The sequence below is a fragment of the Physeter macrocephalus genome, chromosome 18 (assembly GCF_002837175.3).
Source record: "Physeter macrocephalus isolate SW-GA chromosome 18, ASM283717v5, whole genome shotgun sequence".
NCBI lineage: Eukaryota > Metazoa > Chordata > Mammalia > Artiodactyla > Physeteridae > Physeter > Physeter macrocephalus.
In genome coordinates, this window is record NC_041231.1 from 5,380,922 (window position 1) to 5,402,556 (window position 21,635).

The 21,635-nt window shown below is 59.7% G+C and overlaps 1 protein-coding gene across 2 annotated transcripts in view; it reads left to right on the forward strand.

Moving 5' to 3' along the window:
• The first annotated feature begins 6,072 nt into the window (after positions 1-6,072).
• Positions 6,073-21,635, forward strand: part of ZXDC (ZXD family zinc finger C) — a 28,138-nt gene continuing 12,575 nt past the window's right edge. For both annotated transcript variants that reach the window (XM_055079898.1, XM_007104493.4), the window contains exons 1-8: positions 6,073-6,949; positions 9,143-9,295; positions 9,385-9,463; positions 10,503-10,633; positions 13,622-13,792; positions 16,496-17,145; positions 17,984-18,046; positions 18,646-18,730. In XM_055079898.1, coding sequence (XP_054935873.1) covers positions 6,088-6,949; positions 9,143-9,295; positions 9,385-9,463; positions 10,503-10,633; positions 13,622-13,792; positions 16,496-17,145; positions 17,984-18,046; positions 18,646-18,730 — 2,194 coding nt within the window. In that variant the 5' untranslated portion in view covers positions 6,073-6,087. The remainder of the gene's footprint in view (positions 6,950-9,142; positions 9,296-9,384; positions 9,464-10,502; positions 10,634-13,621; positions 13,793-16,495; positions 17,146-17,983; positions 18,047-18,645; positions 18,731-21,635) is intronic.

Consider the following 21,635-nt stretch of genomic DNA (forward strand, 5'->3'; position numbering starts at 1 on the left):
GTGAGCCGGAGGCCCAGGGAAGCCCGGGGGGTGGGGTGCGCAGTTCAGCCCCAGCACCAGGGCCAGGAGCCGGGGCGGGGGGGGGCGCCGATGGTGTGAGTCCCAGCCCAAGGGCAGGAGACGAGAGGAGGGGTTCCAGCTCAAGAGGGAGGCAGGAAAAGGCAAACTGCTCCTCCTCCCACCTTCTGTTTTGTTTGGGCCTCGACTGCTTGCATGATCCCTATCACTTTCTCTGGGGAGCCCCCCCCATTCGAATCCTAGTCTCATCTGGAAACAACCTCACAGACACAGCCAGAAGCAAGGTTTAAAACGGCCTGACCCACACGACATGTAAAATTTACCGTCATGGCGATCTTTGATGGAGAAGTTTCCTTTAACTCTGTGGTGTGACGCTTTACAATAAGAAATATGTGTTTGGTCTTTAGCCCTGTTTCTGGCCCAGAGCTCCTGAAACCCGTGGAATTTCCTAAGCGATGAGAGAGATGAGGTGCTTTGCTATTCGTAACAAGCCCCTTTCTGCCACACCTGAATTTATGTTTCCGAATTTGGGGCCTCACCTGAGATGGGGCTGGTCGCCCGGGGACCCAACCTTGTGGCTGGAGAGCTGAACGTTCAGTTTCCCACCCGCGACCTCCAGGGAGGGGAGTGAGGCTGGAGGTTGAATCAGTCACTGATGGCCAACGATTTAATCAACCTCGCCTGTGTAAGGAAGGCTCCAGAAAAAAAATGAAAGGAAGGGGATGGGGAGAGCTTCTGGGCTGGTGAAGCCCTGCAGATCCGGGGTGAGCAGCGCGCTCGCCGTGGGAGCCCGAGCCCTTCCCCAGGCCTGGCCCTGTGCGCCTCTTCCATCGGGCTGTTCTTGAGTTATGTCATTTCAGGGTAAGCCAGTGATTTAAGTAAAATGTTTCTCTGAGTTCTCTGAGCTGCTCTAGCAAGTTAACTGAGCCCGAGGAAGGGGTCACGGGAACCCTCCACATGCAGCCGGTGGGTCAGAAGCACAGGGGACAACCTGACTTGCAATGGGCATCTGACGGCACTCTGGCAGGACTGAGCCCTTGAGTTGCGGGATCTCCTGGTGGATAGTGTCAGATGTGAGTCAACTGCCTCGTGGTGTTGGGGAGAAAAGCACATTGGAACGCCCGGCCCAGCCTAGCCCCACTCCTGCCACAGCTCCGGAAGGACTGCATGCTGCCATTGACCGTTCTGAGTCCACAGTGAGGCCTTTTCAGCCTGTCAGGTGCTGGGCGAGCAGCAGCTAGGCCGGTGGGGTTTCCCCCCAAATGCAAATACGACAAGTGCACGTGTGTCCTCTGCTTCCTCCTCCCCCGGCTGCCCCAGGCCCTTTCTACACCCACCTGCTCGGAGTGCAGGGCCTGGGTTGCTGAGGGTGAACGGGCAGTGTCTGCGGTGCTCCCAATGCCCAGAATCCCTCTAGGATGTGCACTTCTGTCTGTGCCGGAGACATCACTGAACCACCAGCACCAGCCAAGCCCAGGGAATGAGCTGCCCCTCTGCTCCTCCCGTTAAACCCTACTGCGGGTTGCAGGGTGGTGGGGAGGGCAAGGAGAGTCCTTTGCAGACATTTAACGGGGCTCATTTCACCCATTTAAAAATGTTTTTAAAGATACTGTCAGTCACTCTCGAAAGGTGAAAAATCAAGCGGCGGAAACATCCATATTGCCACCAGAGGTTTTTCATGAAAACATTATTTTTCTTTATTGTGGTAAAAAATATATAGAATTTACCATCTTAACCATGTTGAAGTGTATAGGTCAGTGGTCTTAAGCACATTCACATTGTTGTGCAACCATCAACACCCATCATCTCCAGAGCTTTCTCATCTTCTCAAACTGCATCTGTGTCCTCATTACACAGACCTGCCCACACCGGCCCTTCCGCCTCCCCAGCCCCTGGCACTGACCCTCCCACTTTCTGTCTAGCAATCTGACTTTCTGTCTTTAGGTAGTCGTGTGAGTGGAATCATGCACTGCAGTGTTTTTTTTTTTTTTTTTGCGGTACGCGGACCTCTCACCGTCGTGGCCTCTCCCGTTGCGGAGCGCAGGCTCCGGACACGCAGGCTCAGCGGCCACGGCTCACGGGCCCAGCCGCTCCGCGGCACGTGGGATCCTCCCGGACCGGGGCACGAACCCGTGTCCCCTGCATCGGCAGGCGGACCCTCAACCACTGCGCCACCAGGGAAGCCCGACAACCTTTTAAAGATTGTGCTCTGCCCCCTTGCCTCCTGTTTCAATATGGTAATTCTATATTTAGTTTTTTGAGGAACTGCTACACTGTTTTCCACGGTGGGAAAAACATATTTAATTATAAAAATTAAAGACACTCATGCCCTTTCCCACCGCAGTTCAGAGCAGTCACAGGTGCTAGCAGTGTCTGTGTCTTTCCAGAAACTTCCCCAGGATATGCAGGCACGTGAACACACCTACAGTTTCCCCCCTAAATAAATGGGGTTCTCCCCAACAATGTTCTGCATGGACTTCTCCAAACAATATACGTTTCGTGGAGACATACAGAACATAAAAGTCACCATTTTAAAGTGTAAACGTTGGTGTTTTTCTTAGCCTCACGGTGTTGTGTACTCATCACCACTGTCTAATTCCAGTACGTTCCATCAACCCGAAAAGAATCCCTTAGCTCTTAGCAGTTAGTCCTAATTCCCCGCCCTCCATCCCCTGGCAACCACTAATCTACTTTCTGCCTCTACGGATTTACCTATTCTGGACGTTTCATATGAATGGTATCACACGGTATGTGATCTTTTGGGTCTGGCTACTTTCCCTTAGCATGTTTTCAACGTTCATCCATATTTTAGCATGTGTTTTCAACGTTCATCCATATTTTAGCGTGTATCAGTATTTCATTCCTTTTTATGGCTAAATAATATTCCTATGGAAAGGCCATATTTTGTTCACCCCTTTGTCTGTTGATGGACACTTGACTGTTTCCGTTTCTTTAAATGTAGCATTATGCTACTGTGAACATTCACATACAAGTTTTTGTGTGGATGGGTTTTCATTTCTCTTGGATATATACCTAGGAGCGGAATTGGCTGGGTCATAAGGAAATTCTATCCTTAACTTTTTGAGGAACTGCCAAGCTTTCTTCCGCAGTGGCTTCACCATTTTACATTCCCACCAGAAATACATGGGGGTTCTAATTTTTCCACACCCTCACCAACACTTGTTATTGTCCATTTAAAAAATTATAGCCATCCTAGTAAGTGTGAAGTGGTATCTCATTGTGGTTCTGAATTGCATTTCCCTGATGAGTAATGAATGATATTGAGGTTTTTTTAATGGGCATATTGGCTAATTGTATTTCTTCTTTGGAAAAATGTCTATTAAGATCTCTTGTGTATTTTTAAATTGGATTGTCTGCGATTAAGTTACAAGTTTTAAAAAGTACATTCTGGATAGTAGATCCCCATCAGATACATGATTTGCAAATTTTCTCCCATTTTGTGGGTTATCTTTTCACTTTCTTGTGTTCTTTGACTCAAAAGAGTTTTCAATTTTGTTGAAGCCCAACTGGTTTCTTTTCATTGGTTGGGCTTTCAGTTTCACATCTAAGAAACCACTGCGTAATCCAAGGTCACAGATCTAGTAGTTTTATAGTTATAGCTCTTACATTAGGCCTCGGATCCATTTTGAGTTCCTTTTTGTGTCTGGTACGAGGCGGACGTCCAAACCCATTCTGCTGTATGTGGATAACCAGTTGTCCCAGGACCATTTATTGAAAAGATTGTTTCCTTCATTGAATGGTCTTGGAGCAATTTATTTCTGGCACAAATTCTTACATATAAATCTTTCCTATTCTTTCCAATATTATTGATGTACTTCATTTTACTTATTTATTGGCTGTGTGGAGAGACATAAGTTCCCCAACCGGCACTGCAAGTGCGGAGTCCTAACCTCTGGACCACCAAGGAACTCCTTAAGTACCTTATTTCTTCTTTTTAAAAAATAAATTTATTTACTTATGGCTGTATTGGGTCTTCCTTGCTGCACGCGGGCTTTTCTCTAATTGTGGCAAGCGGGGGCTACTCTTTGTTGCGGTGCGCGGGCTTCTCGTTGGCGTGGCTTCTCGTTGGAGAGCACGGGCTCTAGGTGTGCGGCCTCCAGTAGTTGCGACATGAGGGCCTAGTTGCGGCAGGTGCGATCTTCCTGGACCAGGGATCGAACCCGTGACCCCCGCATTGGCAGGCGGATTATTAACCACTGCGCCAGGGAAGGGAAGTCCCCCGAAGTTCCTCATTTCTTAAGAACTTTTAATAATACATCATTGCTCAATTCAACACACACTGAGCGTCTCCACTGCTAGCATCTGGGCACACAGCTGTCAATGACTCGACAAGGTCCCCGTCCTCACGGAGGCTTCACTGGAACAGGGACGAACGGGACAGCTGCAGTTGAGAGCTGTCTGAGGGGCGGGGGAGGGCACTCGGAGAGAGCCCCCCAGGCTGGAACCCGCTCGTCCTGCGGGAGGAGGGGGAGCGGGGCGGGGGTCTGGTGGGGGGAGCAAGGACAAAGCGGGGCCGCTCGGGGAGGGGGCGCCGCCGGACCTGCGCTTTGAAAGATCACGGGCGCGGCCGGCAGAGGACCGACCGGGGGCGGAGGCACGGCAGCCGCGGGGTCATCATCCCGGAACGCGCGGGTGGGGCGCGGTCAGTCCGGGCGGGGAAGAGATGCGAGGCAGCGCTCACTGAGGCGGCAGGACCGCTCGGAGCTACAAGCCGCCGGACTGTCCGCGACCCGCCGGTTCCGCCGGTTCCGCCGGTTCCGCCGCGCGTACCGGTCGGGAGCGTAACGCCAGCCTCCAGCGGCCCACCTTGCACCGCCCACCGCGCGGAGCCCTGACGTCACGCGGCCCGGCAGGCCCCGTGCCCCGCCCGCCGCTCCGCTCCGCGCACGCGCGCCTGGGGCCGGCTCCGGCGCCCGCCGGGCTGCACTCCGCCCCGGGCTTTGGCGCCGACTCGCGTGCGTAGCGCACGGCGTTGCGCTTCGCGTGCGTGCGTGCGGGGTGGCGTTTCCGGCGAGGCGGTGGCTGGACGCGCAGCGGCCCAAGATGGACGCGCCGGCGGTGCTTGCCGCTGCGGCCCCGGCCCCACGCGGACCCCAGCTGGGCGGCGGCGCCGGCCGGCCCCGCAGAACCCCGGGCTCCGCGCACCGCCGGCTGCTGCTGCTGCGGGACCCCGAGGACGGCGCTCAGGGGCCGCGGCGCGGGGAGGCCCGGCCGGCGGGCCCCGGCGGCGGCGGCGGCGACTCCTTCGTGGTGCTGCTGGAAGTGGCGCGCGGCGCGGCCGAAGCCCCGGGGCGGCGGGAGACCGAGCCCGAGCCCGGCGCCGCCGCGAGCCCGGCCGGCCGCCCTGCGCAGGTCCCCGGCGCCGCGCCCCTCGCGGGCCCCCGGGCCGCCGGCGGCCAGGACCTGCTGGTGCACCTGGAGCGCGGCGTCCTCGCGCTGGCCGCGCCGTCCCGGCGTCCGCCGCCCGGCCAGGAGGCCGCCAGCCCGGCAGGGGCCCGCCGCGCGTCCGCCGGCCCCGGGTACCGCTGCCCCGAGCCGCAGTGCGCGCTCGCCTTCGCCAAGAAGCACCAGCTCCAGGTGCACCTGCTGACGCACGGCGGCGGCCAGGGCCGGCGGCCCTTCAAGTGCCCGCTGGACGGCTGCGGCTGGGCCTTCACCACGTCGTACAAGCTCAAGCGGCACTTGCAGTCTCACGACAAGCTGCGGCCTTTCGGCTGCCCGGTGGGCGGCTGCGGCAAGAAGTTCACCACCGTCCGCCGGTTCCGCCGCGCGTACCGGTCGGGAGCGTAACGCCAGCCTCCAGCGGCCCACCTTGCACCGCCCACCGCGCGGAGCCCTGACGTCACGCGGCCCGGCAGGCCCCGTGCCCCGCCCGCCGCTCCGCTCCGCGCACGCGCGCCTGGGGCCGGCTCCGGCGCCCGCCGGGCTGCACTCCGCCCCGGGCTTTGGCGCCGACTCGCGTGCGTAGCGCACGGCGTTGCGCTTCGCGTGCGTGCGTGCGGGGTGGCGTTTCCGGCGAGGCGGTGGCTGGACGCGCAGCGGCCCAAGATGGACGCGCCGGCGGTGCTTGCCGCTGCGGCCCCGGCCCCACGCGGACCCCAGCTGGGCGGCGGCGCCGGCCGGCCCCGCAGAACCCCGGGCTCCGCGCACCGCCGGCTGCTGCTGCTGCGGGACCCCGAGGACGGCGCTCAGGGGCCGCGGCGCGGGGAGGCCCGGCCGGCGGGCCCCGGCGGCGGCGGCGGGGACTCCTTCGTGGTGCTGCTGGAAGTGGCGCGCGGCGCGGCCGAAGCCCCGGGGCGGCGGGAGACCGAGCCCGAGCCCGGCGCCGCCGCGAGCCCGGCCGGCCGCCCTGCGCAGGTCCCCGGCGCCGCGCCCCTCGCGGGCCCCCGGGCCGCCGGCGGCCAGGACCTGCTGGTGCACCTGGAGCGCGGCGTCCTCGCGCTGGCCGCGCCGTCCCGGCGTCCGCCGCCCGGCCAGGAGGCCGCCAGCCCGGCAGGGGCCCGCCGCGCGTCCGCCGGCCCCGGGTACCGCTGCCCCGAGCCGCAGTGCGCGCTCGCCTTCGCCAAGAAGCACCAGCTCCAGGTGCACCTGCTGACGCACGGCGGCGGCCAGGGCCGGCGGCCCTTCAAGTGCCCGCTGGACGGCTGCGGCTGGGCCTTCACCACGTCGTACAAGCTCAAGCGGCACTTGCAGTCTCACGACAAGCTGCGGCCTTTCGGCTGCCCGGTGGGCGGCTGCGGCAAGAAGTTCACCACCGTGTACAACCTCAGGGCGCACATGAAGGGCCACGAGCAGGAGAGCCTGTTCAAGTGCGAGGTGTGCGCCGAGCGCTTCCCCACGCACGCCAAGCTCAGCTCTCACCAGCGTAGCCACTTCGAGCCGGAGCGGCCCTACAAGTGCGACTTTCCCGGTGAGCGGCGCCGGCGGGGCGGGGCGGGCCGCGCGGCGTCTCTTCTCCTCCCGCTCGGGGTCGCGGTGGCTCCCGAACCCCGCCTGGTTGCGAGGCTTGGGCAGCAGCTCGGAGAATCTCGGCGCCCTTCCCCGGCGGCTTCCGGTGAGCGAGGCCACCAGGTGTCCTCCCGGAGACGGGAGTTTGAGGCAGGTCCCATCACTTAGAAAAGCTCCGTCCGGCGTGTAGGCGCGTGCCCCGGGCTGCAGGGACGCAGGGCCACGGGGCCCGGGAGAGGCCTTAAGGCGCCAAGGGGATGATCGCGGGGGTGCGGTGTATCCACTGTTGTGCCCTTGAAAGCGTTGTTTCCTTCGGGCTTCACAGTTGCGTAAAGTTCAGAAAGTCGTCTTCATCTTCAGACGGAGGGACTCTGGGCAGGTGGATGCAGTGGGCGGAGGGGTCTTTCTCCGCCGTGAGTGCCCCTGAACTCTCCACCGGGAAAGGCAGCTCTAGCTGCTCTCGGAGGGAGTGTGTCTCTGCAAGAGACAAGGTTCCCGCCTGGGAAGGAGGGGCTGCGGTGCGGGGGCCACGCTGCAGAGCCAAGGCAGGGAATGGGGGCAGTGGGGCGGGCTGGGGGCAGGGTGCCCGAGGGCCTCCCAGGTGCCCTTCCTTAAAAGAGAAGCGCGAGTGTGTGCCCGGCGACCCTGTTGATGCGTTATGGACGCGGAGGGCGCCCCTTGGAATGTATGTTACGAAGTGTACTCACATGCGGGATTTTGAAAGGGCGGAAGCAAATTCACACGTTACCAGGTTCCCGTGTTTTCTTCCCACGCGCCCTGGCCTGTGCTGTGCAGCGCGTCTGCGGGGAGAGCGTGGCTGTAGGCCACTGATGCCGAGCGCCGGGTCCGCTTTCGGGGTCTGACGGGGGTCTGCGGACCGCCCTCTAGTCACAAGCTCAGGGGCCAGCCTTCTGGGCGTAGTACCGGCAGGATCGGGGGCCAGCCTGCTTCTGGGCACGGGGTCACCCTGGGGGTTTTGAGGTGAATGATACGCGGGCTGTGTGTTTGAGGTGGGCGGGAGCAGGAGAGGGACCAGTGAAGCTCCGTGAAGTGTTCCAGACCGGAGTGTCCCGAGGGGGGGACCCAGGTAGAGGCAGCGGGGCGCTGAGGAGGCTCCAGCGGGAAAGATTGCAGAGCTGGGCCAGGAGGCTTGAGTGTCGGTTGGGGGAGGGTGCTTCTTGCTGAGGCAGAGACCGACTCAGCCTGTTCAGACCTCCCTGACGGAGGGTGAGAAGACACCCAGGCCCGAAATAAGGAATGGCTGGGGCTGCTGGGCATAGACAGATTTACGCCCGAGAGGAGGACTCTAAGGCATTTAGGAAGACCAGCGTTTCCCAGTTAACTGTCGCTGTGCAAAGCGGGGTTCCCTGGGCCGCCCTGCAGAGTGCAGTGCGCGCCTGGCGGCACCGTAGAGGCTCTCGGAAGGGCTGCAGCGGAGACTCTGGTAAGCATCTCGTAGCCTCGTGTTTTCTGCCCTGTTTGAGCACTGAACTTTTCTGTCAGAGGAGAGCTAGTGACGTGCAAAGTCCGGTGGCTCAGCCGGGGTTGATGATGCAGGTGGTGGAAAAAGGCCACGTGAGTGAAGATGACCCCAGTGACCCTTGACAGAGCAGGGAACCCCGAGGAAGTGGACCAAAGGGAGAGAGAAGCTCGCTGCCAGAGGCCGGGCTGCCAGCCACCAAGGACGTCCGGGAGGATGTTTACGAGGGTGGGGGATGCGGCCTCACTCCCACGGGTGAAAGTCTCAGGTGTTACTGCAGTCGTTTGCAGCCCTGCCAAGCCCAGCCGGGCCAGACGGAATCTTGTTCCTTAGTCTCTGATTTCTCTCGTTGGGTTTATGGTCTCACATGGGCAACCTGGGCAGTTGAGTCCCCGCCACGTCCGTAGGGTCTGAGCTACAGAACTGGGGGGCAGGGCTGTGCTGGAGGGCTTTCGCTTGATCTGGTGCTTTGTCTCCGGGTCACACGGGGACAGGTGGCCTTTGTGCACCGCGGGCTGCGTTAGCTGCAAAGCTCTTCGCTCTCTGGAGATGCTCCTTAGTCGTCCTCCTCCCCACCTGCCCCGGTGCTCGCAGCGCCCTGGGGTGGTGACCGGTTAGCTGTGTTATGTGATTTTCGTCACGCCGGTGAGCAGGCTTTGTGTTTTCTCTATTCAGGCTGTGAGAAGACGTTCATCACAGTGAGTGCTCTGTTCTCCCATAACCGGGCCCACTTCAGGGAACAAGAACTCTTTTCTTGCTCCTTTCCTGGATGCAGCAAACAGTATGACAAAGCCTGTCGTCTGAAAATCCACCTGAGAAGCCATACAGGTAATGAGCCGGGGACGTGTGGACCCCATCTGCCATCGGCGCAGCTCACGTTTGTAATCACGTGGTGTGATTTTTTTTTCCTTTCTAAGGCGAAAGACCTTTTATCTGTGATTCTGACAGTTGCGGCTGGACCTTCACCAGCATGTCTAAACTCCTAAGGCACAAAAGGTAATCTTGACGTTTTGGTTGAATTATCAGTTTTAAAAACAGGTGAGTCGTTTGTTAGTAGTAGAAGCCTATGGATGGAGTAATCTTCGGATTTCTTTAAGTTATAAAAAACAAACCAACGTGGATAACTTGGAAAATTCAGAAGCCTTATACGAAGAAAACCGCACAGAATCTGATCACCCAAAGTCAGTTTTTTGTGTGTGTGCTCGTGTTTAAGTTTAACTGGTATACTTAATATGCAATTTGATATTTAAAAAAAATTAAGGTCATAGGCTAAGCTTTCGTCACGTCTTTACAAACTTCCCGCGGTGGTGGTGATGCTTTGGAGGACTGGGCCTCTGTGCAGGTGACACTTGGCGCCTGGCCTGCGTCCCTTGTTCGGCCTCTCAGCAGCTGTGACACTGAAGCTCTTGTTCTCCTGTTTTTATTTTGTTTTATACATTTATTTATTTTTATTTTACCTTTGGTTGCATTGGGTCTCCGTTGCCGCACGCATGCTTTCTCTAGTTGCGGCGAGCGGGGCTTCTCATTGTGGTGCGTGGTCTTCTCTTCGTGGTGGCTTCTCTTGTTGTGGAGCACGGGCTCTAGGTGCGCAGGCTTCAGTAGTTGCAGCCCGTGGGTTCAGTAGTTGTGGCTCGCGGGCTCTAGAGCACAGGCTCAGTAGTTGTGGCGCGTGGGCTTAGTTGCTCCGCGGCGTGTGGGATCTTCCCGGACCAGGGATCGAACCCGTGTCCCCTGCATCGGCAGGCGGACTCTCAACCACTGCGCCACCAGGGAAGCCCCTTGTTTTCCTGTTTTGCATTGGGAGCCAGAGGGGTCGGGTGGTCTGTCTGTACTTGCACAGTTGGCATCTGAGGCGTCTACTTAGAGAAAGGCTGTGTGTACGCGAGGTGAGGTCCCCCGCGGTGCGGACAGCCTGTGTAGGAGCAGGGTTGCTGAGCGGGGGAGGTGGCTTCATCAGGGTCTCTGGGAGGCTGCTGCTCCTGGACGGAACAGTCTGGTTGTGAGCGGTCACTGCCCGTTGCTCTCTGTCCCGCAGGAAGCACGATGAGGACCGCCGCTTCCCCTGCCCCGTTGAGGGCTGCGGGAAGTCGTTCACCAGGGCCGAGCACCTCAAGGGCCACAGCGTCACCCACCTGGGCACCAAGCCGTTCGCGTGTCCCGTGGAAGGTAGGTGCGAGCCGGCCCCGCGGCCGCCTGGACGCTGTGCGTGCAAGTTGCTTTGAGGTGCGGCGTGAGACGGGCTCGGCTGGTTTTCGCCGGCGGCCGGGCGTTGGGAGCAGTGTGTCGGACGGAGCAGGTTCAGAGTCAGGCCCTGCGGGAGGTGCTCTGCTGAGTCCCCTCTGGGCGTGTTGGTCGTGAGCGTTCCCTGACAGAGCGTGTGAAGGAAGCCCATTTCGGCACGTGGCGCGTGTCTCGGACTCAGTAGCCGTGGCTCCTCACGCTGTGGCTGGACGGCAGTGAAGCCGGGCTGGCGTTTCAGAGACGCGCTTCCGGGACGGTGGGCCGGGTCCCTCGGGGTGTGGAGTTGAACCCTGGCTCCCCCCTCCCTGAATCAGTGACCTCAGGCAAGGTTCTCTGGGCTTCAGTTTCCTCACCTGGAGAAGGGGATACCAAAGACCCGCTTCTAGCGGAGCAGTTTCTGGAACGTAGCCCAGGTGGTCCAATGAGACGCAGACCCGCCTCTCCCCAGGGCTGCAGTGGGGCCACAGGTCCACAGCTAACGTGCAGGGTGCTTGGCGCACAGAGGAGGTCACCCAGAGGGTTCCTGGGGCGGGGGAGGCAGAAGGGCCGGTGTGGGCAGCAGGCTGAGGGCTCTAGGCGGGGTGATGGGGCCACAGTGGAGGTTTAGGCTGAGCCTGGGGTCCTGGGCAGGTGGGCCGGTGCCTGGGCAGGCGGTGGGAAGGGAGGGACGGCGTAGACGGCAGAGGCGGCAGTTAGAATGCATGGTGCCTGGCGAGGGTTCAGGAGCGGGTGCTGTGAGGGGGCGGCGGCTGGGTCAGCGTCTCAGCTGAGACGGGGACACGGGGCACAGGCAGGAGGTGGGTCCGGACGCGCGGCGTTCGGGTGCCCGCGGGCTTCGCCGGCAGATGCTCAGGAGGCGGGCAGGTGCTGCTGGGGCCTGAGAAGGGGCTGGGGGTGGGGCAGACCGTGCACGGCGCTCCTGGAGGGACAGGTGCGGCTCCCAGCCCTGCCTCTGCTCTGCTTCTGTCCAGTGGGGGTGGTGGGGGCCCAACCGGTCAGGGAGTTTAATTAAGGGCTGAGAGGACACCAGTAACCGCCACCGCTGCTGGCAGGTCGCAGCAGGAGGCCTGCGGCCGAGCCCTGGGAACTGCCCTGCGTGCGGTGGGCAAGCAGAGGGCGCCCGGGAGGGGCCTGAGGAGGACGTGAGGGGCCAGGTGGGCCCAGAGAAGACCAGGTTCGGGAAAGGAGGCCCGTGGGCCGGCGCGAGGAGCTGAGGGGCCGCGGGCGGCTGGCGAGACCTGCGCGGGGGCCCTAAGCCCGGCGGCGGCGGCAGCGTTGGCGGCGGGGCGGGGCGGGAGGGGCTTGTTCTCGCTTCCCTCCTTGAGGGGATTGAGGGAAAGCGGAAGGGGCAGGGCTGGCGACGGAGGAGGGAGGATTTTCCTTCTAGTAACTGCGTTCTTGAGAGCTCTGCGCCCCTCGGACGTCGAGGGTGACCGGCAGCGCTTGGTCAAGGGAGTGGCAGTGAAGGCGGGCTGGCGGAGGCATCCCAGGACCCTTTTTCACGTTTGCTGAGAGTGGACAGTTCTTGAGTGTGGATGTTTTCATCATTTTCTCTGTTTTTGTAGGTGTTTGAAACTTTCTTAATACAAAGTTAAAAAGTCGCCCCTCCCCGCCTTTTCCGTAGTAGTAGCGGGAGGAGGAGAGCATGGAGAGCGGGGCACGGCAGCGGGCGGGCTGAGGGCGGCGCGTGCCTGGTGGGGCTTCTCTGGGCCTCCGGCCCGCCGTGGGGCCCTCGGGAAGGCCGTGCGATAGGCGGCGTGCTCAGCACCGCCGCGCCGCCGTGTGATCAGCCTGCAGGTCTCCGTGAGCGTCCCAGCTGGGAGCGGGTGTGGAGCGCAGCACGCGTGGCGACAGGGCCCCCGGGGGCGAGACCAGAGATGTCTCTTTTCTGTTGTGTTTCCCAAGTGCCCCGTCCTGAGCCTGACCTGGCAACAGGTGTGAAGTTCTGTTTGAAAATGAAATCAGTTCAGAACCGCTCTCGGGGTAGCAGAGCCCTTACTGCCGCGGCCGTATTCTCTCTGTGTAGCCTCTTTTCCTGAAATAGCCCTCCTCCGGGCCCCGGGCCCCAGCGACCCCGTCGCCTTCCCTGACCTGCTGTAGCGTGACAGCGCTGTGGCGTCCTTCCTGGACGTCGTGAGTACCGTGGAGGCCCCGCTTTACGGAAGGGGTCGAGGCGGCCGTACGGGGTGGGGGGGGGCCGGTCCCGCAGCTCCCCACAGCCTGGCCTGGCAGCCCCTCGGCCGCAGCTCCTCGCTCTGGTGGCCGTGCCGCCCGGCACCTCAGACGTGACCTGTCTCCTGAGACCTTCCCTCCTCGGGGGGGTGCTCTCCTCTGCTCCCATAACGTTGGGTGGCCCGACCGCGGGCGTCAGCCCGCCTGTGTTAGGACAGCCGGCTGCTTGTGCGTCCCTCCCAGGTGACGAGCTTGTGGCCGTCAGGAGCCCCTCATCCCTGCTGCGACCCCGCCGTGCCGAGCTCCGGCGGCGGGGCGTGAAGGAGGGTGGCTGTATCTCTGGGTCGGCCTGTGTCTCTCTGCCCCGGGTGCGCGTCTGCTCTGCAGACTTGGGCAGGGCCCCCTCCGGGCTCCCCTCCTGCCCCTGATTCCCGGCCATCTGCTCGGCCCGTCTGGGCAGCAGCTTCTCGGGCGAAATCAGAGGAAGTGGCGGCTCTGTAGGGTGGTCTCCAGCCCCAGCTGTCACAGGGTCGCAGGTTTTCTTCCAGTAGCAGCTTAATGGAGGCGGTCAGCCTGACTCGTGCCGGTCACGTGCCCTGTGTGCGGCCGATGTGGGCCTTCGGGGTGCCTCGTGATGCTGCCCGAGGGCGCTTGCTGGGGGCGGAGTGTGGGGACGTGCCCTGTCTGGGGGCGGCCGGGACGGGGACCCTCAGGCTAACACGCGTCCCTCTCTCTGCCCAGGGTGCTGTGCCAGGTTCTCCGCGCGGAGCAGCCTCTACATTCACTCCAAGAAGCACCTGCAGGACGTGGCCGCTCCGAAAAGCAGGTGCCCGGTGTCCAGCTGCCACAGGCTCTTTACTTCCAAGCACAGCGTGAAGGCCCACGTGATCAGGCAGCACCACCGGCACCCAGGTCGGCCCCGCTCACGGCCCTGAGGGCGCCCAGAGTCCACTGGACGCGTGTCAGGGACGCAGCGCGAGTCGCTGCTTCCTCGGCTCCCAGCCCAGGGACCGCAGCTGCCACTCTGTGTGGCCTCGTGGCCTCTCTTCTGCCACTTCCTGCCTCTGATCCTCTCACCCGCCCTTGTCTCTGAGGGGCTTCCACAGGGCTGGCCTTCGTAGCCTGGCCTTCTGAGTCTCTCCTTGTGACCTTGTCCTGTATTCCAAGCCTGCCCCCCGTCGCGTCCGACTCCTTCAGCTCCTCCTGTCCGTCCCACTGCCTGGGAGAGTTCTTGGAGACAGGACAGAGCTGTTTGCGGACGTTCTGGGGCAGGGCGGGAACCACGACGAGCCCAGAGGGGCGACTCTGGGCACATGGACCTGGCCGTCCTGCTACCTGGGGGCCCGGGACTGAGAATCCCGCCCCGTGCACCGGCCCCTGGGTGGCCCTGCGGCTGCCTCTCCCTGGAGCTGTCCCAGCACCGTGCTCTGCGGCCCGGCAGCCCTGCTGCTCCCGGCAGGGCCTGGAGGGTGAAGTCCTAGCTGTAGTTACCTGAGCAGCTGCTGCCAGGCCCCGCTCAGTGCCACCTTTGTGACAGGCCTGCCCAGCCTCAGGCATAGCCACTTCCCCGCTGTGGTCCTGGGAGGGGCACCGGTATGGGAAGCACGTGTTGGGTAGGTGATGGGGGGCGTGGTCCCAGGCCCTGCGTTTATGCTGTGACATGGTCTCGTGTCAGGTCGGTGATCAGGGGTGTGTGTCCCAGGCCTGGCGTTTATGATGTGGCACGGTCTCTTGTCGGGTAGGTGACTGGGCTGCATCCCAAGCCCCACGTTTATGATCTGACGCGGTCTTGCGTGGGGTAGGTGACTGGGGGGTGTCCCAGGCCTGGCATTCAGGATGTGACGTGGTCTCGTGTCGGGTGTGTGACGGGGTTCCAGGCTTGCCTCCTGATAAATGGGTGCCTGGGAGCATCTGTTCATTGTGGACGGACTCTGCCAGGCCCTGAGTTGTCTGTTCGGGTCCCCTCACGTTGGTCCCGGGTGGGGCTCACATTGGCAAGGAAGTGCTGGAGTGACGTCATGGTGTGGCCTAACGCTGGATGCTCTGTATTAATGTTTGTTTAATGATTTTTGAATGTCTGACTCTTGCACGTTGGCAGGTCTCCAGTAAACGTTTGTGGAATCAGCAAAATGCTAGATAGGAAATTTATGAGCACACTGGTATCTATTTGCTTAGATTATTATTGATTTTTCCGTAGGGAGCTGAATCATCAAGATTATCAAGGAAACTTTTGAAAAAGAGACATGTTTCCATTTTTAATTACTTCATAGAGTTACTGCCCTTTCAGAACGTTTCCTTGGTACTAGATGATTATGAAAGCAGTGATAGATTGATCCATCCAGTTCTTAAACTTTGAAGTAATGTGACAGCTGCAGATGATATATTCTGAATTTAGTTGTCGTTTATTTACTTTTGGGGGGGCGTGGCATCTGGAGTAGATTTCTTTCATAGGTTCACGGTAGAAGCATCATAGGCGCTTTGGCGTGGCGTCCACAGCTGGATGGTGTGAGCTCGGGATTAGCTCAGGGTTGGGACGGAGGGATGGTGCCAGGCCTGGGAGCGCCTCTCCCTCTGGCCGGGCCTGGGTGTCAGAAGCCGCAGGAGAGGAGCAGTCAAGGCCTCGTTTGGCAGCTGTGCCCCGGTTCCTTGTGCTTCCGTTTTCCTGTTTGCTTGGTGCCTGGTGAGCCCTAGGATTTGGGTGATTGGGTGTTCTTGTTTATTAACCCCCAACTCGAACATTCATCGAAACTTGTTTATAGCATGTTAGTGTTCTTGTTTTCCCAAGGGTAATCTGATTACTTAAAATCTTAATTGAATAACAAATAAGTATCGGGAGAGCGCTGCGGCAGCAATGAAGTGAACGAGGCGGCTTGTTGAGGGCCAGGCCCCGTGTCTGCCGCTGAGGGGCACAGGCCCTGGGACCCGCGGCAGTGGGGGCGGTGGAGCCTGGAACTGGAGCAGCTCCATCCAGGAGGCCACGGCCAGGCCTGCAGGGTGCGGTGCCTGCCATGCGCTCTCCGCAGCTCCCCGGGGGCGCCCTGCTCCAGCCCCAAGGCAGGCAGGTAGGCCGGCAGGCCAGATTTTCCCCACTGTCCATCCCTGCCCTGCGCCCTCTCGTTCTGGAGAGGCTGCTTGTCGCGAAGTGGGCAGAGCTGGATGGGACGTGGACCCACCTAGCTGATGCCAGAAACGTCAGAGAGCCGAGGCTCAGCGTGGCCTGAGGCCTGCGGGTGTCTGCTCCGCGAGGGTGCTTGGTCTCCTAGGCGGCTGCTCGTGGGGGAGTGAGCGCAGGGTTTGGAGCCAGTAGGACTTGGGTTCGAGTCTTGGCTCCTCCGTCACTGGGCGGTGTGACTTTCGGGAGGGTCATCGACCCGGGTCATGCCCGCGGTCTGGGGAGATGCCCGTGGGCTCGAGGCTCCGGGCAGCGTGGACAGGGCGCCTGGCGTGTCCCCCACGGTGCCTTGCTGCAGAGCGTGGCCGCCTGCAGGGCCAGGCAGCGGGTGCAGGGAGAGCCGTCCTTGTCCCCTCGGTGGCCGCCTGCTCACGTCCTGAGCACATACAGAACTCCCTGCTCTCTGAGGGCCTGAGGTCACCAGAGTGTTCCTTCCTTTTCAGACCTCTTCCCTCCGCTGGGAGCTCCAGGTGCGCTCGCGCCCAGCAGTGACCTCAGCAGCCCCAGCCAGAGTGAGTTCAGCAGCGTGGACCTGGCGGTCCTCTTCTCCGACACGCCTGGCGACAGCGGTGGAGCCCCCAGGACCTCCGACGAGGCGCTGCGCGCTGGCGTTCTGACTGTCGACGTGACTTCTGTGAGCGCCTCTCTCGGGGGGGGCCTCCCTGCCAGTCAGGCTGCCTCCGGGCCCGTGGGCCCCCTGGTCCTGGTGGCCCGCGGTGACGTCCCACCGGGCCCGGACAGGCCCCTCGTCCTTGGGACGGCAGCCACGGTTCTCCAGCAGGGCAGCCTCGCTGCAGGTGACGTGCAGGCCGTGGACGCGGGGGCGCTGGGCTGTCTGGTGGCCCTGCCCGTGAAGAGCTTGAGTCGGGACCCCCAGGCTTTGACCTCTGCGAGCGGCCCCCAGGGAGACAGCAGTGCCCTGGAGCTGCTGGTTCCCATCAAAGTGGAACCGGACTCGGCCCCCGGCCCCGCCGCCGGCGCACAGCAGGCGTGGAGCGGAGGGGCGCCGCGGCCTGTGGAGTGCAGCCCTGCAGAGGAGCTCGGACCTCGGAAGGACGCGCGTCTGGCTGCGGGGACCGGCGGCTTCTACTTGGTATGAAGTGCTCTGTTCGGTCACATCTCACACCCGTCGTGCGGTGTTCTGGATTAATCTACGTGCAGACGTTTCTTAGGGGTTTGCGCAAGGATGGAGCTCCTGCCTACAAGTCTGGAAATCTGAGTCCCAGTCTCGAGTCTGGAACGGACTAGTTTTTACGACCTTGAGCGAATCACTTAACGTGTCTGAGCCTTAAATTCTCACTTATTTCTAAAACGAGGGGCTTTGGCTACATGATTTCTAAGGTCTTTTCGAGTTCTGTGATTTGGTAATAACGTGTCTTCTTGAGAAAAGCTGGGGTATTTCATAATGTTGAAACGTTCTGCGTTTGAGCTTATCACGTAATAGCAGATCCTCAGACGGAGTCGTGACCAAGAGGAATTGTGACAGCAACTGTCTTTTTAGGCTTAATGGAAACTAAAACCACGCAGAAATTTTTAGTTTGAATTAACAACAACAACAAAAGGGAGTGGTCTGGGAACCTGTGTCTCTGGAGGGTTATAAGAGCACTTCTCCAATTGCGAGGCTTGGCAGTTAATATATTTTAACTATATTTATGTCGGTTATACATTTAATATAATTTAGAGTAATTTAATCAGAGATTCTTAAGAGAGTGTCTTTCCTCAGCCTCAGGTGGGAGTGATCGAGTAGGTTTTTCTTTGTGGTGCAGGTTAAATTTGATGGTGATGTTTATATTCAAAAAGTTAAATCTTATTTTACCGTGATATAAAGAAAAGTTACTCCTCTGAGTCAGCGTCCTCTGTGAGGGACGCGGCAGTGGCCGGGGGCCGGCGGAGCGTGAGACTGACCCTGACCCTGTCCGTTCTCTCGCTAGCTGTGTGACGTGGGCCAGCCCGGCGTCTGTGAGCCCAGAAGGCGCGTGGCGAAGGGGCCGCAGGTACGCCCGAGCCTCTCTCTGTGGGGACGAGGGTTCCACCGTGTCCTCGCAGTGCGTCCTCAGGGGTATGGCGCTCCCGGTCCCGTGTGCGTACGTCAGGTCCCGCGGTAAACGCCCCGGTTCAGTGATGCACTTACTGCTCTGCTGTGCCGGCTGAGACCCTGAGTGGAGCACCTTCCCTGAGCAGCCTCGGTGGGGCACACGGCCTGGGCCCCCCGGGTGGCCCAGCGGGCGTGGTGTGACACGTCCTGAAACCCGGGGAGGGGCCGCAGTCAGTGAGTCCCGGTCACTGAGGACACAGGTTCTGTGTTTCAGACAGCAGAGTGGTCTGCAGTTGACTTTAAGATGGTTTCTGTGTAAAATATTTTAGTACGTTTTAGACTTTGAAGGAATAAACTTTGCTTCTCTGGATAATAAAATCACGTATATGGTTCCAACTCAGGCTCTGTGCAGCTGTCGCTGTCACTGGATGTGGCATTTGATTCTCTGAGCCTTTGCTGGGGTCTGTTCAGGAAGCAGAGCCCGCACTCGGTAGGTCCCCTGCTCCCCTCCCTCTACTGTTTGGTCCCGCGACTGATAACGCTTTTCTTTGGTCTCAGGAAGGTGGGGGCTCAGCAAGAACTGATTCCCGAGCCATCCAACTAGCCAAGGAAAGAAAGCAGAGAGGAGCCGGGCGCCACACAGGTGAGGCTGTGTGCGGGGAGGGGCCGGGCGCGTCGCGTGGAGCCCCCGGGGCCTGTGGCGCTGTGGATCCCCGGTGCAGGAAGGCTGCTGATTTTAAAGTGTTGGCCTCTTGTTTGAAGTTTTAAAAAACACTGAGTGGACCAGACAGGGCCTGCTAGTTTGTGACCTCCTCCATCCATCCCGAAAGTGGGTTAGTGGGCACAGTGCTTAAGGGAAACTGCAGTCAGTCCTTTTGTGAAGGTGACGCTGAATTCTTCAAATAGCATTATTTTGTAGATTTCATTTTATAAAAAATATTTATCTAAAATATATTTTAATATATCGAAAAGTACGTAGGATTAGCAGTATACTATTTTACATCTCCTTCTTTTTAACGTGACAGTGTCTCATTTCACGTAATGGAAGCGCCCTCCTCTCTGGGGCAGTAAATAGCGCTCCCCGGTGAGCGTGGGCCCCGTCAGCATTCGCTGTGCCGAGGAGGGCCAGCCCTGCGGTTCCCGAAGGCCTGCGGGGTGGGGCGGGGTGGGGGGGTGGGGGCTTCAGAGATGGCGGCATCCACGAGGGCACAGTTGGTGAGGGGCCAGGGCCTCAGCTCTGTGGAAGTGGAGCTGCTCTGGGGCGGCATCTGTAGAGACACTTTTGTTTTCATTTTTTTTGTAATATTTCAGCGTTATCTTTTTAAAAACAAGGACACTTAAAAACACGCCAGGCACTGTCATCACTTCTTCAGGAGTTAGCGGTACGTGTTTCCCTAAAGTCGGTACCTAGCCAGCATTTCCATTTTCAGTCGTTTCAGATGCCATGAATGTTTTTATACCTGTTTATTCTAATCACCCAAGTAAGGCCCGTATTTCCTGTCGGTTGTTGCATGTCTGGGGTCTCTTTCACATTTGTAGCCCCGCCCATGTGTGTGTGTGTGCGTGCGCGCGCGTGTGCGTTTGTGTGTGCGCGCGTGCGCCGGAGGCTGGGCGGTTTGCCCCGTCGGGTTGGCGGGTCTCGCGCTTCAGGGTAACAGGTCACTCTGTCTCCGTGTTTCCTGTAAACCAGTCGCTCCGGCTGGAGGCTTTGCTCTGACTCGACTTAGAGTCTGTGGGGCCCTGACGGCCGGCCCAGCCGCGGACGCCCAGGGTCTGGACTGTTAATCATCAGGCTGCAGGAGGATGCTGAGGTCTTTCCCATTTTAAGCTAGAATACTTCGGCTCACACAGGAAAGTCAGCAGAAATGTCTAAATTTTTCTCTTAATCAGTTTTCAAAATAACGAGCTAGCTGGTTTCTTTGCATCCTCCAGGGGTGGTCAGGGTACTTTATACGCTCATTGATGTAAACGTCGTATCGACTTTCAAGGGAAATAGAAATCTGGAACCTGTCCAGTATGCAGCCTTCACACACGAAGGCGGGAGAAGAGTTTCTTCTTGGGGTGTGTAGGCTCGCCTTTGCCCCACGTGACCTTGAAAGCCGTCTTGTGTCCCGTTAACAGCCAAGAAGTAGAGGAAGACAAATAGAGACCCACAGCCCCTTTTCCAGAACCCTCGGGGCCAGCTGTGTGTTTCCCCAGCCCTTGACTTCGGTGGAGTTTTAGACTTTTGCAGAAACTCGCTTCCATGCGTGCTGCCCCCAGGTGTGGTGCCCTTCATGCGGCCTTCCCCGTGTGCACGTGTTCTGAGACCACGTGTGTCCACAAAGCTGGGGAGGGACTGGGGCCATGGGCCACTGATGGGCTGGGACCTCACGTGCTCGTGACGGCCCTCCTCTGCCCAGGGTCCTGGGTCAGCCCCTCGGCCTCTTCCTCTGTGTCGGCTCCTCGACCTTCCAGATGCTCCTGTCCAGACACCGGCCCTTCAGTCCGGGGCGTCTCTCCCTTCGGGTCTGTCTGGTGCTTTCTCTTGATTGGACCAAGGTTGTGTGTTTTGGGGGGCCCAGAGTGAGGTGCCCTTGTCCCTGCATCTTGTCGGGGTCCATGCAGTAAACGTATTGGGGCAAAGCTGACATTGGCCCCTGGGTTAAGGTGGGGTCCGCTGTGTCCTCCATGATAGTCCCTGCTTTTCCCTTTGTAGTGATAAATGTCTGTTTTGAGGTGGCTACTTTGGGCTGGAGTGCAGACCTGCAGGATTACCCCACTCTCACACCACCAGCACGTGTGAGGGTCCCTGTCTCTCTGGGTTCACGAGTTCTCTAGAAGGGCTCAGAACCCGGCTATGGATTATCGCAGCAAAGGGACACATAGTACAGTTGGCTGCGGGCAGAGGACGCTCCCAGCGAAGCTACCAGCCACCCTGTCCCTGGCGCTGTGGTCAGTGCTGAGGGCTCCACCCCCTCCGGAGGCCAAGCTGCCCCTGTGGCCCAAGGCTGCTGCCCCGAGTCACATTGTCAGACTGTCTGAAGGGCCCTGTCTGCCAGATGGCGAGTTCCAGAGGCCTCGAGACTCCTTCCCAGGGGCTGGGCCATGGGGCAAGGTTAGCCCGGTCCCACGCTGCGCTAGGTCTGTTCTCCTCACCCGCCCGCTTGTTCCGCATGTGAGGACTCCTTGGCCTGTGCTGTCATTACTGTGGTGATCTAACGGCGATTTTCCATTTCCCTCCTCCTGTGCGTGTATTACTTAGAATTTTCTGGAAGGAAGAGTTGTCCCTTCTCCCCCTTTTTCAGTTCAGTCAGTTATATCAGTACAGGTTCCAAGACATTGACTTTATCTTTTAGCGTAATATACCTAGTGCTGGGTTATTTATTTATTTATTTATTTTTGCGGTACGCGGGCCTCTCACCGCTGTGGCCTCTCCCGTTGCGGAGCACAGGCTCCGGACGCGCAGGCCCAGCGGCCATGGCTCACGGGCCCAGCCGCTCCGCGGCACGTGGGATCTTCCCGGACCGGGGCGCGAACCCGCGTCCCCCGCATCGGCAGGCGGACTC